This window comes from Hibiscus syriacus, unplaced genomic scaffold, assembly GCF_006381635.1.
Source record: "Hibiscus syriacus cultivar Baekdansim isolate YM2019G1 unplaced genomic scaffold, ASM638163v2 tig00110652_pilon, whole genome shotgun sequence".
NCBI lineage: Eukaryota > Viridiplantae > Streptophyta > Magnoliopsida > Malvales > Malvaceae > Hibiscus > Hibiscus syriacus.
This window is the reverse complement of record NW_024062812.1, coordinates 398749-419489: the sequence shown is the minus strand read 5'-3', so window position 1 is coordinate 419489 and position 20741 is coordinate 398749. Positions and strand designations below refer to the sequence as shown.

Here is a 20741-nt window from a genome sequence, read left to right as displayed (position 1 = left end):
TGCATTATTAAAGAGTTTATCAGCAACAGATAGTTTGAAGCAAAGAAAAAAGTTTTGATTTAACATCAGATGCTTTGTACCCCAAACTGCTACATTCTGTGGGATATTTCATGAAAGTAAAACTTTAATCAAACATGTACATAACATGATAAAGGGGAAAAAGATAAGCTTCATGTTCTGTGAAATCGGAATGTCACACGGTGAAAAGTGAAAGGCAATTATAGGCAATTCTCAAGTAAGAGAGTTTTTCATTGTTTATCAAATCTAAAAGTTTCTCATTGTTTTCCGGAATAATGAATTGTTCCTCATCTAAAGAGTTGAATCCTTGGAATGTGACTTACAAACAGAGGACGCCAAATTGAAGATAAAATACGTATCAAAAGTGGGCCAAGCTATAGACGAGAATCCACGCCAACTGAATAGGAAAAAGAGGGTTTAATTAGCTATAAACATACGAAAGCTCCTTCTGGAAATATTATGCAATGCTGGCATTTGAACATGAAAGAAATAACAAGAAGTTATTATAGTACCAGAAAGAGAGTTATTGAAGCAAAAAGCCCTTCTTGGAGAAGGGTTGCATGTCCACCAAATTCTTCCTCGTCGATCTTTAGTATCATTGCATAATAACCATATATAATACCAGTGGATATGGCCAGAAATCTGCAAGCAAACAACAACAAATATTTAACTCAAAGTTCAGAAAATAATAAGAATTATATATAAAAAAGGCAGGTCAATGACTGCCAAGGTCAAATACTACTATTATTTTCTTATTGAACAAACACTAAGTGGATATCAAGACATTCAAGATAACTGAAGCTGGCAGCATAAACCCCTTGACATGAAATGCAGAAACCTAAAAACTCGCATGGTAATTTTAAAAATTGTTGGCACATGAAGACAACACCATAATCCTTTCAAAATTTCAACGAAATGGGATGGTGAGTGGTGACATGCAAATTTGATTCTCAACAAATGCAAGTGGAAATATCATGTATTTAACTTATCAAATTTCAAAGCATTGATGACAGATACTGTATTCAAAATTGTTAATACCTCTGAGGAAATATACATTAAAACCAAGAGCATGCACATGAATATGGACATTCTGCATTAAGTAGACGCAGCAGAGATAAATAATGAAACTCAAAAGGTGAAAGGGTCCATCCAGTTAGCAAATTGCACCATCATAGAGATTAGCTGTTCCGGATATCTAATAAAACACATTATAGGTTTGACGATGCTAAGATTTATTAGTGATTCATCCACAGGCAATCTAAGATTTTGCCAAACTCTAATCACCATAAATCAAGAGCACTAGTTCCGGCCAATTGCACCAGTGTAAATTCCAAAAGCCCAACACACAAGGCTCCTGATATATGCAGGGTCATACTAAGTGCATACCTACCTCCCATCACAACAAGGAATCTACATAACTAGTGAGACTCACCAAACTTGGGACTGATTCAACTATCTAATACAAATCCGAAAGCATTGCAATTTACTAATGTAAGCAACATGAACCTGAGAACTTACATGAAGATCCAAATGCCTCCGGCCACTGGGATTGCTCCCCATAATAAACCACAAAAAAGAGCTACAACTTGTCGAATCCAATGCAATACATCTCCTAATTGATCCTGCTTCAACAATCAACCAAAACTCTTTATTATTTTTGTTTTCCACAGCTTACCCAATTCAAGTTCATTCAAGATAATCCAATCAATTAACGCCCCCTTTAACAGGAAAAAAAGAAACCCGTTAAATTAAACTACTTACAGAACTAAATAAGCACAATTAAGAGCATAATTAAATTACAAATGACTGTAATTGCAGTTGACCATTAGTGTATCTGACTCTAATTAATAGTAAAGCTTTCAAATAAAGTCAACAAATTAACGAATAAAAAGAAAAGCAGATTATTAACCTTGTCCAAAGAAGCTTCTGGATCTAATAACTTGACGAATTGGAACGGAGAGAAGTGACCGTTTTCGTGTTGTTGATGCTGCTGGGCATTCAATTTACCTGATTTCGCTTCTTTCATAGTCATTTTTTCCCTCATAAAAAGTTACAAATATAATATAAGTAAAACAAAGAATTCAGTATAAAAGAACTCAATTTTTTATTAATTTAAGGTTAGAATTGAATTAGATAGGATTTTCGAACTAATTCGGTTAATCGATCAAACTGAATTAGTTCGGCTAATTCAGTCGGTACCGAATTAGTTTGGTTAATTCAGTCGGTCACCGAATTAGTTTGGTCGATTAAAGGTTAAGAAAATTTTTAGAATTCAGTTCGAAATCGATTAATTAACCGAAATTAAATTTTAAATATATTATATATAACATATGGGCTTAACACAAACCATTTAAAACTCAATTAATAATTTAAGATTCAATAACTTTTAAATCTAAATCAATATTAATTAAAAAATTTATATAAATTTTTATTTTATAATTATTTATTATTTAAATTAATTACAAACTGTTTTTTTAAATTAAAAAATATTAAATATATTATATATAACATATGGGCTCAGCCCAAATTATTTAAAACTCCATAAATAATTTAAGATTCAATGACTTTTAAACCTAAATCAATATTAATTAATTAAAAAAATTATATAAAATTTTTATTTTATAATTATATATTATTTAAATTAATTAAAAACTGTTTTTTTAATTAAAAATATTTAATTTTATATAAATTAAAAAATTTCAGTTAATTCAAAAATTAACCGAATTAACCAAAATTTATTCGGTTCGATTAATATTTTCGAAAAAAGTTCAATTCAGTTAACGATTAAACAAAATTCGATTAATTCAGATAATGATAATTCAGTTCAGTCGGTCACCGAATTAACCGAATAAACAACCCAAAAATAAGGTATCGGATGTGGAGAATTGGTCGATCTAAAGACTTAAAGGCAGTGGATGGGACGTCGTGAAGAAGAAAGAGGAAGATTATTTTATGTTCTTTCTAAATTTCTTACAATATTTTATTGAGAAAATAACATCATTGACCAAAAATGCCTTATAATATACGATTTTAATCAAATTTTTTTGAATTTGTCAAAATGACCAACTAAATCGCAATGCGATCGATAATTCGCAATGCGATCGATAATTCGCAACACGATCTCCGGTATCGCAAATCAGTTTCCAGATTCGCAACGCGAACTTCGACTATCGCATTGCGATTGACATATTCGCATTGCGATAGTCCAAGTTCGCGTTGCGATTTATTTCAAGTTCGTTGCGATAGTCAAAGTTCTCGTTGCGATTTATTCCAAGTTCGTTGCGATAGTCCAAAATCGCAACGACGGTATTGCATTTGTTTCTTAAGAATTTTCTCTAAAAAGATAGTATTCGCGCGGACGTGTCGAAGACATGTATTACCACGACCACGACCACGACCACGACCCGAGACGAGACGAGACGAGACGAGACGGACGGCGGCGGCGCGCGAGAGTCCCCCTTGTTCTTTATCACTCAACAAGGAAGTGGGAAAGCAAGCCTTAAATACCATTCCCAATAGTGTTTCCAATACTATGTGGGATTAAGCCTTAAATAGTGATATTATTTTTGAATGTTTTGCTTAAAATTGCAATAATCGCGATTGATTGTAGATTGACTTTTAATTATGACATAAATTGGTTGCTGATTCAGTTGTTTTAAGGCAACTAACCTATATATTAAATTATATATATTAGAATAAAATTATATTAAAGATTCAAAATTAAATTTTAATCCAAAATATTTAAAAAATATATATAAATTAATATTAAATCAAATTTATTTCAACTAAAATATAATACATAATTTTTTTATATTATCCATTTTAAATTAGTGTAGATGTTTAAATAGAGAATTAATAAATGTATTCTTTTATAAAAATAAATAAATAAATTTGTGATATAATTATCCATATCTTATTTATTGAATCAATTAAAAAATAAAATCTTTAAAATTAAATTCTAATTGTATTATATATTAAATTGGATAATTTTTTTGTTATAAAAATAATTATTTATATATTTATTATATTTTATCAAATAAATTTAAAGAAAAGTATTTTATTCAAGAGAAAAATATAATTTTAAATTATATCCTATATTTTAAAAAAAATTAAATTATTATAATATTAATTTTATATATAAAAAATTCAGTAACAAACTAACAATACATTAAATAATTGAAGAAAAGTCATATCGAGGATTTAGATGGGCCAAGTCCGGCCCACGTTTCTAGATGTGTACGGTCTACCCATTCAGGAAGTGAAGTACAAACGCCGAAGTCCGTAGTTTTGTCTTTGACCAAAATTCAAATATATTTCTCAGATTCCCCACAATCTTCACGAAGAGCGAGCGAGAGATTTTACTAACATCCCTATCAAAAAAATAATTATAAATAATAATGTTTACTAAAAATATTTTGAATTCCGTCTCTTATCATCCATGCTTTACTAAAATTACAGATCCTATCCTCCTCTTCTTCTTCACTCCCAAATATTTTCTCAAATCCCTATATCCTGAATTCCCTTTTCTATTTTCGTCCCTCTGCTTCGATTCACTGAATAAACAAAATTCAATTGGGCTTTTAAGTTTAATTTATGAACATATTTTAGAAAGGAATTTAAAGAGATGGGAAGTCCAAAGAAGGATCAGAATAAAGGGTTTTTCGCAGCGATGACATCGGGTTTATCTCTGTTTGGAAACGCCATGCACAGAACTGTCAATGGGTAAATTCCAAATTCGAATTTTCAGAACAGATAACCGACGGTTGCAATAATACGATTCTTTTTTTAAAATTTTCTAAATTTGTTCCATCATTTGTTAGTTTAACTGACTTTACATTTTTTTAATTGGTTAATTATTTTATTGGAATGTACATCGGTTTCTAACCAATATATTGTTGTTCGTCTGGAAATAGTTAGCTGTTAATTTTAGGTTGACAAAGCGGAAAAAACTGTGCGGGGGGAGGGGTTGGCAATTAATTTGATATTTTAGTTCATTTGAAAGCATAAAATTTCAAATTAAGACTGCATGTTTAAGATTCCTCTTTTACACTTTCCTTTCTGAGAAAGAAAGGCAAAAAAATAGATGAAATGTAACGTAATAATGCAATTCAATGGTTGTTAAAATCTACTTGTTTTAGACAATGTTGTTCGGTTCAATTCTACTTTTTCTCTAGGGAAATCAATCCAGTTATGTAGTCATTTCATTTTCAAACAAGAGTAAATGTCAATAACATCTACTTACTACTATCAACTTGAGGGCATTGATTTCCCAGTTTCATCCTGTTACTTTATAGATAGGTTAGTTGCTTCTGTGGGGGAAATCTAGTTATTTCAGGTTTCTTTTTTCTGAAATTGTCTGTAAATGGTGTATTTTGCAGGTTATTTATTTATTTAATTTTTAACCTACTTTTCCTGGCGTCCTGCTTTATGTGGAAACTCAATCTGTGTCTTGCTTTTTATCACCCCACTCCGTTCCTTTCTTGCGGTAGCTTTTCAAATTGGCCGCTAAATTGTTGTTAATGGAATTTCTGGTTGGTTGGTAACTGCTCATACAACTTGGATGGTTTTTGGGCAAATTGTCAGAATATCACTATAGTTGTCACAAATCAATAACTTTATCTTGGCTGTTAAAGACTGTTGATTGAATAAATCTTGTATGCTAGTTGTAGAAGTTTTAGTTAGTAATTTACTACCTCTTGTATTTGCAAACTCCATTATTCATATTAGAGATTAATCATAAAGCATGTTTTTATGCACTTCTTGAGAAAGGTGATCAGATTATTGGTTTGGATTATTTCGTAAGTTTAGAAATTCCTTGCACATTGAATTTGCTTGCCACTTGTCATTTTGAATTATAGGGATAATTCATATATACGATTTGATTCCTTCACTTTTTAGTTACCATCATTTTCCTGTTATAAAGGAGGCATTATATGTTTTTCTTTTACTATGTTTTTCAGGTTACTCAGTTATGAGGGAGTGGAAGTTATAAATCCAGAAGGAGGAAAAGAAGATGCGGAGGAGGAAGCTCAGAGAGGAAGATGGAAGCAGGAGGTATGCATCTTTATAACCATGTTTTTAGATCTCTCTTTTATAGACCAAGTGTACAGATGCTCTTATTCTTTCTTTGCTCTCTCTATCCGTGGGAATTTTTAGCTATGGTTGAGTTACTTTCTTTCTTGCCAATGTTTATTTTAGTATTAAACTGAGGTTTTTTTTTTGAAAATTAATATTTGGAGATGGAAAGAAATAGTTCTTTGTATTTGTAACTTTTTCTTTCTTTTGGGACACGGAGATGAAGTTAGGCATTCTTTAATTTCACTAGTTATAGATTAGAAGCTGATGTTTTATTATTATTGTTAGGAGCGAGAGAGCTACTGGAGAATGATGCACAAATATATAGGTTCAGATGTTACGTCCATGGTGACACTTCCTGTCCTCCTATTTGAACCAATGACTATGCTTCAGAAAATGGCAGAGGTATGTTTTACTTTGCAGAGATTTGTTAATTTCTATGCAGCATTTTTCTTTTCCAATATGTGATGTGCTATGCCTTTTGCAGTTGATGGAATACTCCTGCTTGTTGGACCAAGCAGACGAATTTGAGGATCCCTATCTCCGACTGGTATATGCATGTGAGTATGCTTCGTTAATTTTATTAATTAATTAATGAGGCAAGCTCTAGTTTGTAATTAATGAGATTCATAATCCTGTACAGCATCATGGGCTATATCTGTGTACTATGCCTACCAACGTACATGGAAGCCTTTTAATCCTATTATTGGGGAAACATATGAGATGGTTAACCATGGAGGGATAACATTCATTTCTGAACAGGTGACTTTCAGCATGCTTTATTTCAATTTTATATATCTGAACATACTATGCCTTCCTTTCCATTCTCTTTCATGTTCTGAAAGCAACATTGTGTCACGTACGTTTAGTTTTATCAATTTGAGCTCATCCAAAGGTTAGTTGTGTTATCATATCAGGTCAGTCATCATCCTCCAATGAGTGCTGGGCACGCTGAAAATGAACATTTTACTTATGATGTCACATCAAAGTTAAAGACAAAATTTTTGGGGAATTCTCTTGATGTTTATCCTGTTGGAAGGTAATATTAGTGCTATTTTCTGTAAACTATCTTTCCCCTTATGCCTTCTTCTTTCTCTGGTATAGTTATGGTTAATATAATAATATCCGTTGGAAGGTATTACTCATGTAGGTTATTCTTTGCAGAACACGTGTTACTCTTAAAAGAGATGGGGTGGTTTTAGATTTGGTGCCTCCCCCGACCAAGGTTAACAATCTGATTTTTGGACGAACTTGGGTTGATTCCCCAGGAGAGATGATCATGACAAATTTGACTACTGGGGACAAAGTTGTGTTATATTTTCAACCATGTGGCTGGTTTGGGTATTCTCCGTAACTTAATATTATTTTTTAGACAATTCAAGCATTTGCTTTATTTGTCATTCAAATGCTGTATACCTTAGTATGTTATATTTTTTGTCATTCATATGTGGGTTCTTTTTAGTGGGTGCTCTGAGATGAAATTTGATTTGAATGTTTGACTTGCATCACGTTGTGCTCCCATGTAATCTATTCTTCTGTCTGACTCTGATGCGGCTCTGTTATGCAGAAGCACACTCTATATTAATTAATTTGTGCAATTCATAACGATCAGATACATACGTTTTATGTAATTTGATCGGTTGATTTCTCCCTACATTTGTTTCCATGATTGTCTGTGTTTCTAATATGCTATTATGCTCCACTTTACATCAGCTGCATCTGGCTAGTGATGAGTGTTGAATTGGAGATTGATTTATGGCATTATTTCATTGCAGAGCTGGTCGTTATGAAGTGGATGGTTATGTTTATAATGCTGCTGAGGAACCAAAAATATTGATGACAGGGAAGTGGAATGAGTCAATGAGCTATCAGCCATGTGATATGGAAGGGGAACCCCTTCAGGGCACAGAATTGAAAGAGGTTCTTTCTTATAACATTTTTCCTCACTATACAATAGTAACCATATGCTTTATTTACCTATTCTTTATAATGTTAAGTTGATGCATCTTTTTCTTACTCCTAGCTGCTTATGAATTATGGCTTCAGGTTTTAGTTTTCCTCAGAATGTATATCTATGGTGGTGGCTAGCCATCTTAAATTGAATCTATCCTTGAAATATTTCTTGATGCATTTGATGTTTAAATATTTTGCAGTAGTCATTTTGTTTTGTCAAAGCCTTCGAGTCTTCCTAACCTAAATGTTATATGTGCAAATGCAGCCCTTCTGTTTATGTGGTTTTCTGATAATTTTACCTTTCATTTCATCTCATCAACAAGACTAATCGCATTTGTGACTTCTTTATTGCTTTTGGCCTGCAGGTTTGGCATGTTGCTGATACTCCGGAAAACGACAAATTTCAGTTTACATATTTTGCACATAAAATAAACAGCTTTGACACTGCCCCTAAAAAATTGTTAGCATCAGACTCTCGTCTGCGGCCTGATAGATTTGCACTTGAGAAGGGTGATTTATCCAAGGCTGGTGCTGAGAAGAGCAGGTCTCCCCCTCCCCCCCCCCCCTTTCTCACTCACACGTAACAATAAAACTTGCTCTAAAGTTTTTTCATGCATCCAAAATGTTTAAAGTGAAGCTGTCAACATTTGAAATGCAATGGAAGAATCTGTAGCAATTATGACATGTTTCCCTCTTGCATGGTATAATGAATACAGTAAACTAGGTCTTAAATTCTAACCATGCACTATCCTTATTTAATCTCACCTTGCCAATGCCATTTAGAACACAAACCTGCTTGCTATGGTCATGCAAAAATACTTGCAGCTATAGTTTTGATGTTGATACCTTGATCAACAGATGCATAAACTTCCACTAGTGTTGTAATTTTTAGAATTTTCAAAGATGAACCCTCCATCTTGATTGACCATTCACAAATGTTCAAAGCAAACAAAGTATAGTGGTGGCTCTTCAATAGGGGGTTGCTTTGTTTGTATCTTGATCAGAAGAAATGAAGATAGAGAATTCAGTGGAAGATAATGAAGTTTATTCTTTATTTCCCCTTCTGCCACTTCAATTATTTTTTCTTGTATGGTTAAATTAAAAGGAGATGCTAAAGATTAATAAATTACATAATTACTTGCCTCCTATGATTAATTTGCACCTTTTGATAATTTTTTTCAGGTTGGAAGAGCGACAGAGAGCAGAAAAGAGGACACGGGATGCCAAGGGCCATCAGTTTAACCCTAGATGGTTTAATTTGACAGATGAGGTATCAGCCACACCTTGGGGTGACTTGGAAATCTATCTCTACAATGGCAAATACACTGAGCATCGGGCTACTGTAGATAGTTCAGACAGCATTGACGAGGCTGACATTGCTTCGATTGAGTTCAACCCATGGCAGTATGTTAACTTGTCGACCGAATAGGTATTGGTGTTTTAATATATACAATTTAAACTTTGCAGTTAGTAACATTTTGGTGTCATATTAGAAGGAATATGTTTTCGGCATGTGTGCGTTGGTTGTTCCCCATACCGTAATCCCATCATAAGCCCCTGAGTGGCATCAGTCAGAATAGATGGATGGAAAGGATATGCCCTTTTGTTGAGTTATACTTTCCTAGGTGGTAACTGTTATCCAAAATTTCATAGCAACCTTGCTGATTTACATATCTGTATATATTTACTATCAAGTGATACTTATACCGTATGGCATTTTGAAGTGTTTACGGTTCCGGTCGCTGGTATTGTGTTGTTTACTTTAGTAATGACATGATTATACAGCAACTTTAGTCACTTGGCTTCTACATAGTTATAAAGAAATTGCATGCTGTAATTTGTCATTATCAAATATTTGATTATAAACACAAGTCTGGAGAGAGATGCTAGTATAGTAATAACTTTGAATATGTTTGTGAATCTTGTACCATGATGAGGAGATCCGATCGATATACACAATTAGCTTGTTGTTCCATTGCATTTATCTGCTCAGGCAAAATCATTTGAATTCAACAATGCCCTTTAAACCCGACATTACACCCAAATCATTCGACAATCTGGAATATGTATATCTATCTATATACCCTCTGTTCCATCAAAATACTATCTATATACACACGCACGCATACTATTCTTTAAGATTAACACAAAAAATGGGGAGTCAAAGCTTCACTAGTTTTAAAATTAGTGGAGACCTATGAAATAATTAAATCAGAAAATATAATCGGGGGCCGCTGCCTTATATAAAAAAAGTGGGGTTTTTTCTCTATTTTCCCCCCTTTTATTTGGTAATAGGTTCAAGATGAGAAGTAAACCCATTGTGTCGTAAATTCCCAAATTGCTTAGAATTCTGGCGATTTGCTTTCTTTTTCTTGCCTGTTTTGAGAAGAAAGTTTTTGTTCAAGATCCCAAGAGTTTTTTTCTTGCTTGTTGTGAGATTGTAATTTGAGATCCGTCTTTTTTAGAGTGATTAACCAAATTAATTTGGATCCTTTTAAAAAACTATTAACAAACTTAACATTTATATGTTTTGATGAAGATTCCGTTTATGTATTGGTGAAAGGTGCAATGGAAGAGAAAAAGCTGCAAAACAAGATTTGTGATCCAATCACACCATTTTCATTCAGCTTTGCTCATTGCTTTTACGTCAAGAAATGCCAAGATTCCTTCAACCCTCTCTTTGAATTAAAACTATATTTACGCGGCTTTTCTTCTATAAAGTTGTCATTCAACACACTCCATTTCAACTGAACAACAAAAGCATTTTTAAAGCCTTTTACTAATATTTTAGTATAATAAGGTCCCAAGTAAAAAACAATAGTTAAATTGTGACGGATGCCACTTTTATTTTCGTCCCATCTTAATTTGATTATTGAATTTTTAATTATGTTATTTTAATATTTATTATTTTGATAGAAAAAATAATGTTTAGTTTTTATAAATATTATTCATTCATTTTTATTTTTATTTTAGAAGAAAAACAAACCCTAAAAAGTTTATCAACCTAAGAATCTAATCAAAATTCCATGCATGTTGTTGTCACTCATCACCATCGCCGGTAGTTGGATCTTACAAATTTTAGTTCACCATTTTTTAATCTCTTGAGCACAAATCTTAAATTTACTTCATCAGAAAATATTTTGAACTTCACAATTTGATCCTAAGATCTTTTCCATTTTTTTCTTACACGATCTCAAATTACATTGCTTTTACTTTCTAAATGAGTGAAGTTAAATTCCCTTTTACAATAGATGAACACAATAACTAAATGCGGTTGGAAAATTGGAGACTTGTAATTAGTTTTGGTTAATTAATTACTAAAAGATTATTCAAAAAGCAAAGCATTTTTTTATTTTATTTTTCTCGACGAAGTCCAGCAACTGAGCTAAAGGAAGAAGTTTATGGTGGACAAAAAAGTAGCCATAAGAGAGCCTGCACTAAGAAAAGTCAGCTTAATAAAACACATTGGTTTTCGACTTTTTATTTATTTCCAAATAAAATTAAAGTTGGACTAGAACTGGATTATGATCCACATTTATTCAGCTTCTACTGTTTTTACAGCAAACTAAATAAAAGAAGAGTGATACCTAAACAAGAACGGGACAAAAGCCGAGTAAAGTAAACAAAAAGCAACAGGAACAGAGTGAAAGCGTGTATCTTCTCTCCCCGAACCAGAGTCCATCGTCAAAAACAGATGCCAACTCCAACCACGCGAGCTTTTCCGGACAGCCACCAAAGATTCATCGTACCATTCTCTGTTGCCGCATTCGAAACGACCCACCTCATAATACAAACAAATCTCAAGTGGAACTCAATAAATAAAATTATGAACCCTGCAAATATATCACGAAAGAGAAAATAATAAATAAAATCGAAATTGAAAAGTAATATATTATAATATTTTAAGCAACAGATCCACCCAATAAACTGGACATGCACATGCAAATGCTCTGCATGGCTGGTCCTTCTTGTGCTTAAGAATATGAGCTGTAGCTGGCGGTCTAAGTGGAACTCAATGATTTTCTTTTTGTGTGTGTAAAAATATATATTGTTATATAAACAAATTTAGTCATGGCACTGTCACATGAATAATGGATGGTTATAATTTAAAATTATTTTAATCATGTGATTTATAACTAAAATAATGTCATGGTCCAAAATCCCTCATATGGCCTCGGTGAGAACAATGTTCAAATGACTACTGCCTTCGCTCCCCTGTTTGTTGGATAAATGAAACTAAAACAATTCCTCTTCACATAAGATTAAACTATTCTCTCTACTACATTTACTCTCACACCCTTTATATACCATTTTTTTTATAATGAAGATGCCATCAATATTCATCTTATGACGAAACTATTTTATTATATAGTATTATTTGTTAATATATTAACATTCATTAAATTAATTATAAAACTCATTTATAAAATATTAAATTTATCTAAAGGCATCCATTAATGTAAAGAAACAAAAGATAAAGATCCTTAGATTAGTTTGTTACACCTACCATAAATTTTGTTTTATAGCTCAATGAAAGTAAAAAAGAATGCTTTTTTAATTTAATTGACATTTCCTAATTAATTGTTTGTCTTGCACCAAAATTATTTTTTTCGCTATTCACGACAAAAATATTTATGTGGGATCCGCCGGCGGTATAGGACCCGCCACGAATCCCCATCCCTTATCCTCGTATTTAACGGACGTTTTCCACGTCTCGGCAACGTTTAGAATTGACGGGAAATCCTATTTCACCGTCTGAAGTCCCTTGCGCCATTTCGATTTCAAAAAACAATTATTATTATTCTTAAAAAAAAAAAACCCAGCCACAACGTTGTGGATAACACGGACCAAAAAGCGACCAATGGTTGCCTTCCTTTTCCCACGTAGGATTAGTGTGTTTTTTCTACGTGGCACTCATGTTTTTCGTTTTAAAAAAATATGGTTTACAAATTTCTTCTAAAAAGCCGAATAAATAGAAATATATTTAATATATATTTTTATTAATTTTAATTACATAAGTTTAAGATATAAATCTTACACTTAAATTAACAGATTAATATATATATATATATTTAAGAAATCATTACAAAGAGTAAGTAAATAAATAAAATAGAAACATATGGTTTAGATCTATTGCCCACGTGATAATTAGCTGCTTCATCGTCTTAGAATCTGTAAACGGTAAAAAGGAATATTCTCCTAAATATATTTTTCCTTTTTTCCAGTACTTACAGATATTGCTTATCTATTTTAAACTGGTATGAATATTTGCCTTGTAAATATAGTTAGAAAATTTAATGTAAGAATTTATGTTGTGAAGTAAGTTTGAGCCAAAAGTTTTCAAAATTTGAATAATAATTTACAAATTATAACATATTAACTCTTTACTTAAAATAATCTGAGTGGACATGTCACTAGCTTACCAAACTTCAATTATTAAAACCAAATCCTAAGTATAAATATAAATAAATCACTCTTTGTCACCCCCCGGTTTTCTCTACCGTGTATATAGCCGCTGACCTTAAGTTTTCTCCACGTGTCAAAATCCGAGAGGAACGAAAACACCGGTGGGTCGTCCGATAAGGAAGAGTCGGTTCTTTAGATGGTTCCTTCCTACCGGTCATAACCGGTGAGAATTATGGCGACTACCGATAGGTCCGGTAACCAGGGCTCAATGGTATAATGCCTGGGGTTTAAGCAAAAATTGGATGGTTTTCAGAGGGTTTTGGCGATCAGAGCGAGAAAAGGAAAAAGAAAACAAATCATTTTATTTTTTGGTGAGAAAAATTAATTGTCAATTTTCAGGGAAAATCCCGAATGGCTTTTGTTGAAAAAAACACAGAGAAGATTTCCCTTTCGTCTTCTGGAGGAAAAATGGGGTAGATAATAGAAGTATTGTTCTTTTTTCTTTCTTTTTCCCCGTCCGGGAAGAGAATTTTCATTTTTTACTCCTGCGATCTTACGTTTGGTTGCGAATTTCATTTTTTGAGCGAAAAGTTCATAGTTTAGAGGTGAGATTTTTTTCTCTGATCTTCCTTTCCCCGATAGTTTTTGGTCTCTTGTGTTTGGTTACCTAGAAACGGTGAGAAAGGGGAAGGAAAAATTTGATTTCGGTGGTAATTCGAGGACAAAGTTTTTAAATTATCCCGGAGTTTTAATATTTTAAGCTCACAACTTTTAAGCAATCAAATGCCCGTTCTTTTCTCTTCTGTTTTCAGTTTTCTTTTGAATATTCTTAAAATTTATCACCTTCTAACGTCAAATTCTTCTTTTTTTCGACGAATTTGGGTAATAAGACATTTGATCTGGATTTTTTGTTTACAATTTATGGGAAAAGCTGAGGAGATGATCGAAGATTCTTTTTTAACAGTTTTTTTTAACAAGATAGATCAAATCTCCAGGGTTTTAGATCTTAAAAGCAAATTTTATCTAAATTACAACGAATTTCCGGGGTTGACATCTGAGTTGGTTATTTGGTTTTTAATTCTCTGTGTCAGGGTTTTGTTGTGGTTAACGAGGTTTCCTTTCTAACTGGAATTTGCTCATTTCTCTTTACTTTCTCTCCAGCTCTCTTTTGAATTTGCAAATTTTTTGATGTTTTGAACAGAGAATTTGGAAAATGGAAAAAAGAAAAAGAACTTCATGGTTTTATGCATCTGAAAGTTTGATGTATGGATTTTCCATTTGCGATCAGATTATGTGCAGCTTTTTTAAGTTAACTTCTTAATAGTTGGAGGGGAAAATTCGGCGTGACATGAAATTTTGCTATGTCTTTATTATGTTTATTTACTTATTTCTAAAATGGTAGTAGTTTTTTTTGTTAATTTAATTACATAAGTCATATAGATTAACTCTTACATTCATCTCGTATCAGGGTCTAAGTTTAGTCTAGAGACATTGATTGATTTTATTTCTTATATATTCAGTCTCTTGGAAATTGATTCAAGAATGCTGTGAGTTGCATATGATGTGTTCGATGTGATGCAATTATTGAGACATGGTGTTGCAGAAGAGGTTGGACTATGGATTCAGTGGCTATCAGGTGCCTGCTATTCCTAGAGCAACCAGATCACCCAGGGTAAAATATTTAAGCATGATAGTGTAGTATTTCATATTTACTTGATATTCTGATCCATTTTAAATCACTACTGTTACTCCTTTTTTTTAGAAAAGAGTTCCATTTATAAAGAAAGTTGAAGGCAACCAGATAAGTGCATTTGATTTGCTTGCCACTGTAGCTGGAAAGTTATTGCTAGATAAAGAAAGTGCTCCTGCTTCAAATAATTCATGGAGTGCTGAAGCTGAAGATCAGTTAGAAATTGAAACAAATACCGTGAAAGAGGAAAGGGGGGATGGAAATCAGTCATTGAAGCTAGAAACTTCCAATCAAGACAGCTCTATTGCTGAATTCTTTGTTTCTGAACTTGTTCCGCAAACTAGTGATCCAAACAATAGTTCTAATGAATCCCCTAGTCTTCGAAACGGTGCCCTCATGGCAACTTCTGATTGCTTAGAAAGATTTGATGCTCAGAAGTTGATGAATGGAAAAATCAAGAATGAAATGGGAGGTTTGGCTTGTAATGTAGAGACAGGTCCCTCATTGTGTGGAACATCTGGTGATTGTATTAAACCCGCGTCTGAAAATAAAGTGTCGACGGATGAGGAACTGTACAGAACTGATAAGGCTTCGATTGGAGAAGTGACTGATAAGTGTCCCTTAGAGGATGCACTGGTCTTGGATGTTAAACCCTCTGCTCTAGTTAGTTCAGACACTAGTATTCAGGCGTGTTCATATGGGGACCACAATCCCCTTGTTCCTTTTCCCAGAAAATGGGATGATGTAAATGTAGTTAGTAGAGATGATGATGAAAAATCTAGTCCCCTAAGAGAACCATTTAGGTCAACCCCTCATATTGTAGACCGAAGAATAAGGAAGATTCTAGCTTCTAAATACTGGAAGGTATCTCCGAGGTCGAAGAATGTGATATATTCCAATTATGGTATGTGGCTTCTTGTAATCAATATCATCAGAATTTTGGGTATATCATATGGTACCATTTGTAGGATATTTACAAGTGTGTAACTTTTAATTAAATGGATATCTTGATTTTCCAGATAAGAACTTGAAGTCTGGTTACCGCAATAGGAGTGGTTATAAGCGCTTAAGAGCTGGAAGGAACTATCCTTTCAAGAAGCGGAAGTTTCTTTACTGTAGCTCAGAGTTGAATTCGGATGGAGGAACCGGCAGTGAAGGCATTTCTGATTCACCTGAGAAGAACAACACCAAAAAGGCTTCCATTCTATATTCAAATATGCATGGAGGTGACTTAAAGACTTTTCATCTCTAACTATTAGTTCCGTTTCTTGGTGTTTATTGCTAACATAAGCATTTTGCTTATTGGTTCTAAACCTTTTGCAGTCACCAAAGAATCATCTTCACTAGCAGACCAACACAAATCATTCAACTCTAGGGATTCCAACGGTATGAGAGCCATTGATGGAGTGGTTCATATGTAATTCTTTTCACTTGATTGGTGTTTGACATTGAAAGAGGTTCTTACATCAAGATGTCTTTCCCTTTACTCAGTGAAGCTCAGGATCAAATCTTTCAGGGTGCCAGAATTCTTTATTGAAATTCCAGAGTCTGCAACTGTTGGTTCATTGAAGGTATAATGATCTATGATTCTGATAATTGTGGTAGAACGTTTGACTGCTGTTCCGTAATTTGATAGCAGATTGCTTAGAGATATTTCTTGGATTTTTCTTGGGTACATTTGGACCTTGAAGAATTATGTCTGTTCTATTAGTGTCATTATCAGCATTTGTATTTCCTTCTTAGAGCACCATCTTATTTCAACCCGCTATGGATGCTTGGGCAGTATCTTTCATAAATTGTAATTCCACTGTCTGGTCTCATCTACCGGCTTGCTTGGTCATTACATTCCCTCTAATGATGTGAAATTGATCTGTAGAGGACTGTAATGGAGGCAGTGACAGCGATACTTGGAGATGGATTGTGTGTTGGTGTACTTCTTCAAGGAAAGAAGGTTAGGGATGACAATAAAACTCTGCTGCAGACAGGAATTTCTTGTGATAATCAGATGGATGTTCTGGGTTTTAGTCTGGAGCCTAACTCCTCTCATACTTCCCCTTTGTTATCCCCTGGAGGTTCTCCCTTAAAACTTCGCCATGACACTCCACTACTTCTAGCTAGGTAATCAAAATAGTTTTAGCAGTATGGTCTCATTTTGTTGTTTTCTAGAGCTAAACACATAGAAAAGAAGATTCTTTTTTTAAACTAAGTGGTTTCTTTTTATTTTTGGAAATAAGGATAATGTTGCAATTACTGGCAACTATCAGAATCTTGATCTTCTAGGATCTACCTGCTTCCTTGAAGAGGAGGCCGACTGTTTGTCTGATAATAGTATTCTCATTCAAGAGTTGTTAGCCTTGAAGAGGTGGCTGACATTGTTTAATTCAAGATTCTTATTCATCTCTCACAAATACTCTTAATCATCAGATCAAACAAGAGTTATTTGGTTACTGTCCAGATTCAGTTTATGATTTAATACTGTTTTTTTTTGCCAGGAATCCGGCAAATCCTGGTTTAGTTAATCGGGTTACTTGCGATCCCTCACCCGAGCCTCGCATGCCTAATTCAACCAACTTTATTGAAAACTATAATAATTTTGTATCCTCACCTACTGACATGTTTGACAAAAGCACAACTGAATCTAAAGAATTGGTAGTTGTACCTGCAATGAGCATGGAGACATTAGCTGTGGATCCAGCTCATCAGAAATCCAAGCAATCTGTTGTTGCACAGCGAAGAATTCGTCGACCTTTCTCTATTTCTGAAGTTGAAGCCCTGGTTCAAGCTGTTGAGAAACTTGGAACCGGAAGGTATGCTTGAACCTAACGAAGAAACGATGAATAGCAGTTGAACACTATCTGAGTATTTGAAATTTGCATCTTTGTTAATTTCTATCGATTCATCATGATACCCAATCAGAATTTTGCGTGAATTCTTGCTCCAAAGAAAAGTATGTAATCAGAACCCAGAAGATACTTCAAATGCCTTTTTTTTTACCTACTTGTTCATTACTTTACTTGCAGGAGTGTCCTGGATATAACTTAGAAACTGTGGGCTTATTTATGTGGTTAGACATATTTTCATGGGTTTAATGGCTTTATCAATATGCAGGTGGCGTGATGTTAAATTAAGAGCTTTTGATAACGCGAAGCATCGCACTTATGTTGATTTGAAGGTAAGGACTTACTTTCATAAAACCACTGCAAAGCTGTTTGTCCTTATTTGGCTAATCTCTTGACCTGCTGAATGCTGATGAATCTGCTTGTCATTCATTTCTGGTTATCATATTTTCATGCCTTATGTAGGATCATTTGTTGGTTTCCAAAGGTTCTTTGTTTAAATCTTTTGTTTGATATACAAAAGGTCTAGTTTACAGTTCGGACCACCACCAGGGCTCGTAGTTGCTTATACAACAACAGGTTAATGATTAATGGTTTTTACAAGTTTTTATCAATTTTGATCTTTATCTGTAAGATAACTACACTACAAGAGATCTTAATATTGCATGATTTCTCGCTATAACATATATATATATATATATATATATATGATTTATCCCTTCTCCAAAGTGACCTAATGCAAATTTATTTCTTTTGGTTTTACCTTAATACAATTGTATATTTATAACATGGCTATTGGCTTGTTGGAACTTTCTGCTGCTTTTGGTCTTTCAGTAGGAAAAGGGAAATAAACAGCATGAGTTGTTTCGTAGAGTCATCTTGGTAGGTAGATCAAAAGTATTTTCATGTGTTTGTGATGTTATTTATTGGGCTCATGCAGGATAAGTGGAAAACACTACTGCACACGGTAAGGATATCCCCGCAGCAAAGGCGGGGAGAGCCGGTGCCCCAAGAACTCTTGGACAGGGTCCTAAATGCTCACACCCACTGGTCCCAGCAGCAGCCATTACCGGAGAGCAGCGTTGTCTATCTTAATTCTACTATGATAGCTAGTAGCCAATGTGATGTTGACGAAAAAATCTTAGGTTGATGATGGGTTTAGGAAACATTGTCCATTACTTTTTTTTCTTAATGATTTCTTGTATCTGTATTATGATTAAAAAAAAGTTATGCCCATGATGACATAAAAGTAGCAAGAAATCTATGTAATATTTTATGGTCTGCTCTGGCAATGACGATACTTGTCCCTTTTGTAAATGGTTGATGAAATAAAAGCTTGCTGGCCTATACATATGACAAGTTCATTCCCAAATCGACAAAAATAAATAGAATGATGATTCTTTGTCATCTAGAATGGTGAGGAGATATACCATTTATTAGGCTAAGGTCAAAATATTCCTTTCTGGCAATCATTCTCCTATTGGTTGATGTGAGCTTGAAATTGCTAAAACAATAAAGGCATCGGATAAGTAAATTGGAAGAAGATTCCCACTCTTATGGCTGAAAATAAAATGGGTTGGTTTTCTTCTCTTTACATATTTTCCTTTTATTTTCTCAGCCTGAAAATGTCTGATCTTTAAAAGAGATGAAAGCTGAAAGGATTTTGTTTTAATGAAAAACATTTGTTTTTAAAGTAAATTATTCATTTGTTTTATTTATGGATTACTTTCTTCTGCAAATAAATTCATACATTATTCAGATTAATCATCATTAACTTGGACTTACAAAAACATATCATTTTATATAAAATAAAAGAATTATTAAGTATAAATTATTAATACATCCAAAGTTACTTTAATACTTTTATGATATGAACAAAAACACGGATAAATCAGTTATCGGAGGAATTAGTTCAAGCGACCATTCTCAAAACAATTAATATGGTTTTCAAAGCCCAATGAATGGTAAGCTCAGCCCTATAGAAAAATGCTTACTTTTTTGCTTTACTCTTTTTTCGGGTAAACTATCCTAAATGTTGTTGGATTTCAAGGTTTGTACCAATTTTATTATTTAATTTTAACACTAAACTTGAATTTTGAGTTCAATTCAAGCATTAAATCATTAAATTACTAACAGTCCAATGACGTGACAATTTGATATTAACGTGAAAGTTAAAAATAATTTTTTTATTTCACATCATCTGTTAAATAAAGTTATGATTTTTTTTTTTTTTTTAGTCTTCGGAAATAATTATTTTTGTATTTTATGCATTTTAGACATCGACTAACTTGTCTTATTGTCTTATACCATTTTATCAGTTTTTATTTTCTCAAAATCTTTTTAAAACTCACAAAATTAAACATAAAAAATTTATCATCTTGAAGAGTTTAACGACTTTGACTGTTTGAAAATATAAATGATAAGAAGCATTCTCCTAAAAAGATAAATAAATATATCTAAAAGTTAATCTCATTAAATGACTGTAAAAAGAAATTGAAATATTAAAACATCAAAAATTAAAATGATTTTTTAATTAATTTTTAATAAATTTCATGAAAAATATTATTGTGAATAACCTTTTTTGTACACAAAATTTTAGTTTAGGTTAGGGGTGGCTCCCCAATCAGGGTCAGGGCATACTTAAAATCCAATTGGGATTTACATAGGACATCATAGATTGTCCACCAAGAGTGACGGTGGTGAAATTCGAATTTGGCCTTACAATGCTCGAATTCCTGAATCTCAACCACTTGTGCCAACCA

The 20741-nt window shown here is 33.1% G+C and overlaps 3 protein-coding genes across 4 annotated transcripts; 2 read left to right on the top strand and 1 right to left on the bottom strand.

Moving 5' to 3' along the window:
* Positions 1 to 33: 33 nt before the first annotated feature.
* LOC120137126 (respirasome Complex Assembly Factor 1-like) lies at positions 34 to 2107 on the bottom strand. Its single transcript, XM_039152965.1, has 4 exons — positions 1928 to 2107; positions 1537 to 1640; positions 531 to 660; positions 34 to 415 (listed from the first exon to the last, which is right to left on the bottom strand). Exons 1-4 carry the CDS (start codon positions 2060 to 2062, stop codon positions 377 to 379), a joined length of 408 nt encoding a protein of 135 aa, XP_039008896.1. The 5' UTR covers positions 2063 to 2107; the 3' UTR covers positions 34 to 376.
* A 2535-nt stretch (positions 2108 to 4642) lies between these two features.
* On the top strand, positions 4643 to 9766 carry LOC120137158 (oxysterol-binding protein-related protein 3C-like). Its single transcript, XM_039152981.1, has 10 exons — positions 4643 to 4740; positions 5979 to 6072; positions 6382 to 6498; positions 6581 to 6653; positions 6737 to 6855; positions 7011 to 7132; positions 7258 to 7434; positions 7869 to 8013; positions 8412 to 8590; positions 9229 to 9766. The coding sequence occupies exons 1-10, from the start codon at positions 4643 to 4645 to the stop codon at positions 9473 to 9475; spliced, it is 1371 nt and encodes a 456-aa protein (XP_039008912.1). The 3' UTR covers positions 9476 to 9766.
* Positions 9767 to 13720: 3954 nt separating this feature from the next.
* Positions 13721 to 19206, top strand: LOC120137157 (telomere repeat-binding protein 5-like). 2 transcript variants are annotated; one of them, XM_039152979.1, is made up of 10 exons: positions 13721 to 13938; positions 14973 to 15124; positions 15215 to 16046; positions 16162 to 16368; positions 16466 to 16528; positions 16634 to 16713; positions 17019 to 17260; positions 17635 to 17949; positions 18251 to 18314; positions 18920 to 19206. In XM_039152979.1, the coding sequence occupies exons 2-10, from the start codon at positions 15044 to 15046 to the stop codon at positions 19127 to 19129; spliced, it is 2094 nt and encodes a 697-aa protein (XP_039008910.1). In that variant the 5' UTR covers positions 13721 to 13938; positions 14973 to 15043; the 3' UTR covers positions 19130 to 19206. The 2 variants fall into 2 exon arrangements, with proteins under 2 accessions (XP_039008910.1, XP_039008911.1); XM_039152980.1 differs by lacking the exon at positions 13721 to 13938 and adding an exon at positions 13963 to 14057.
* The last annotated feature ends 1535 nt before the right edge of the window (positions 19207 to 20741 follow it).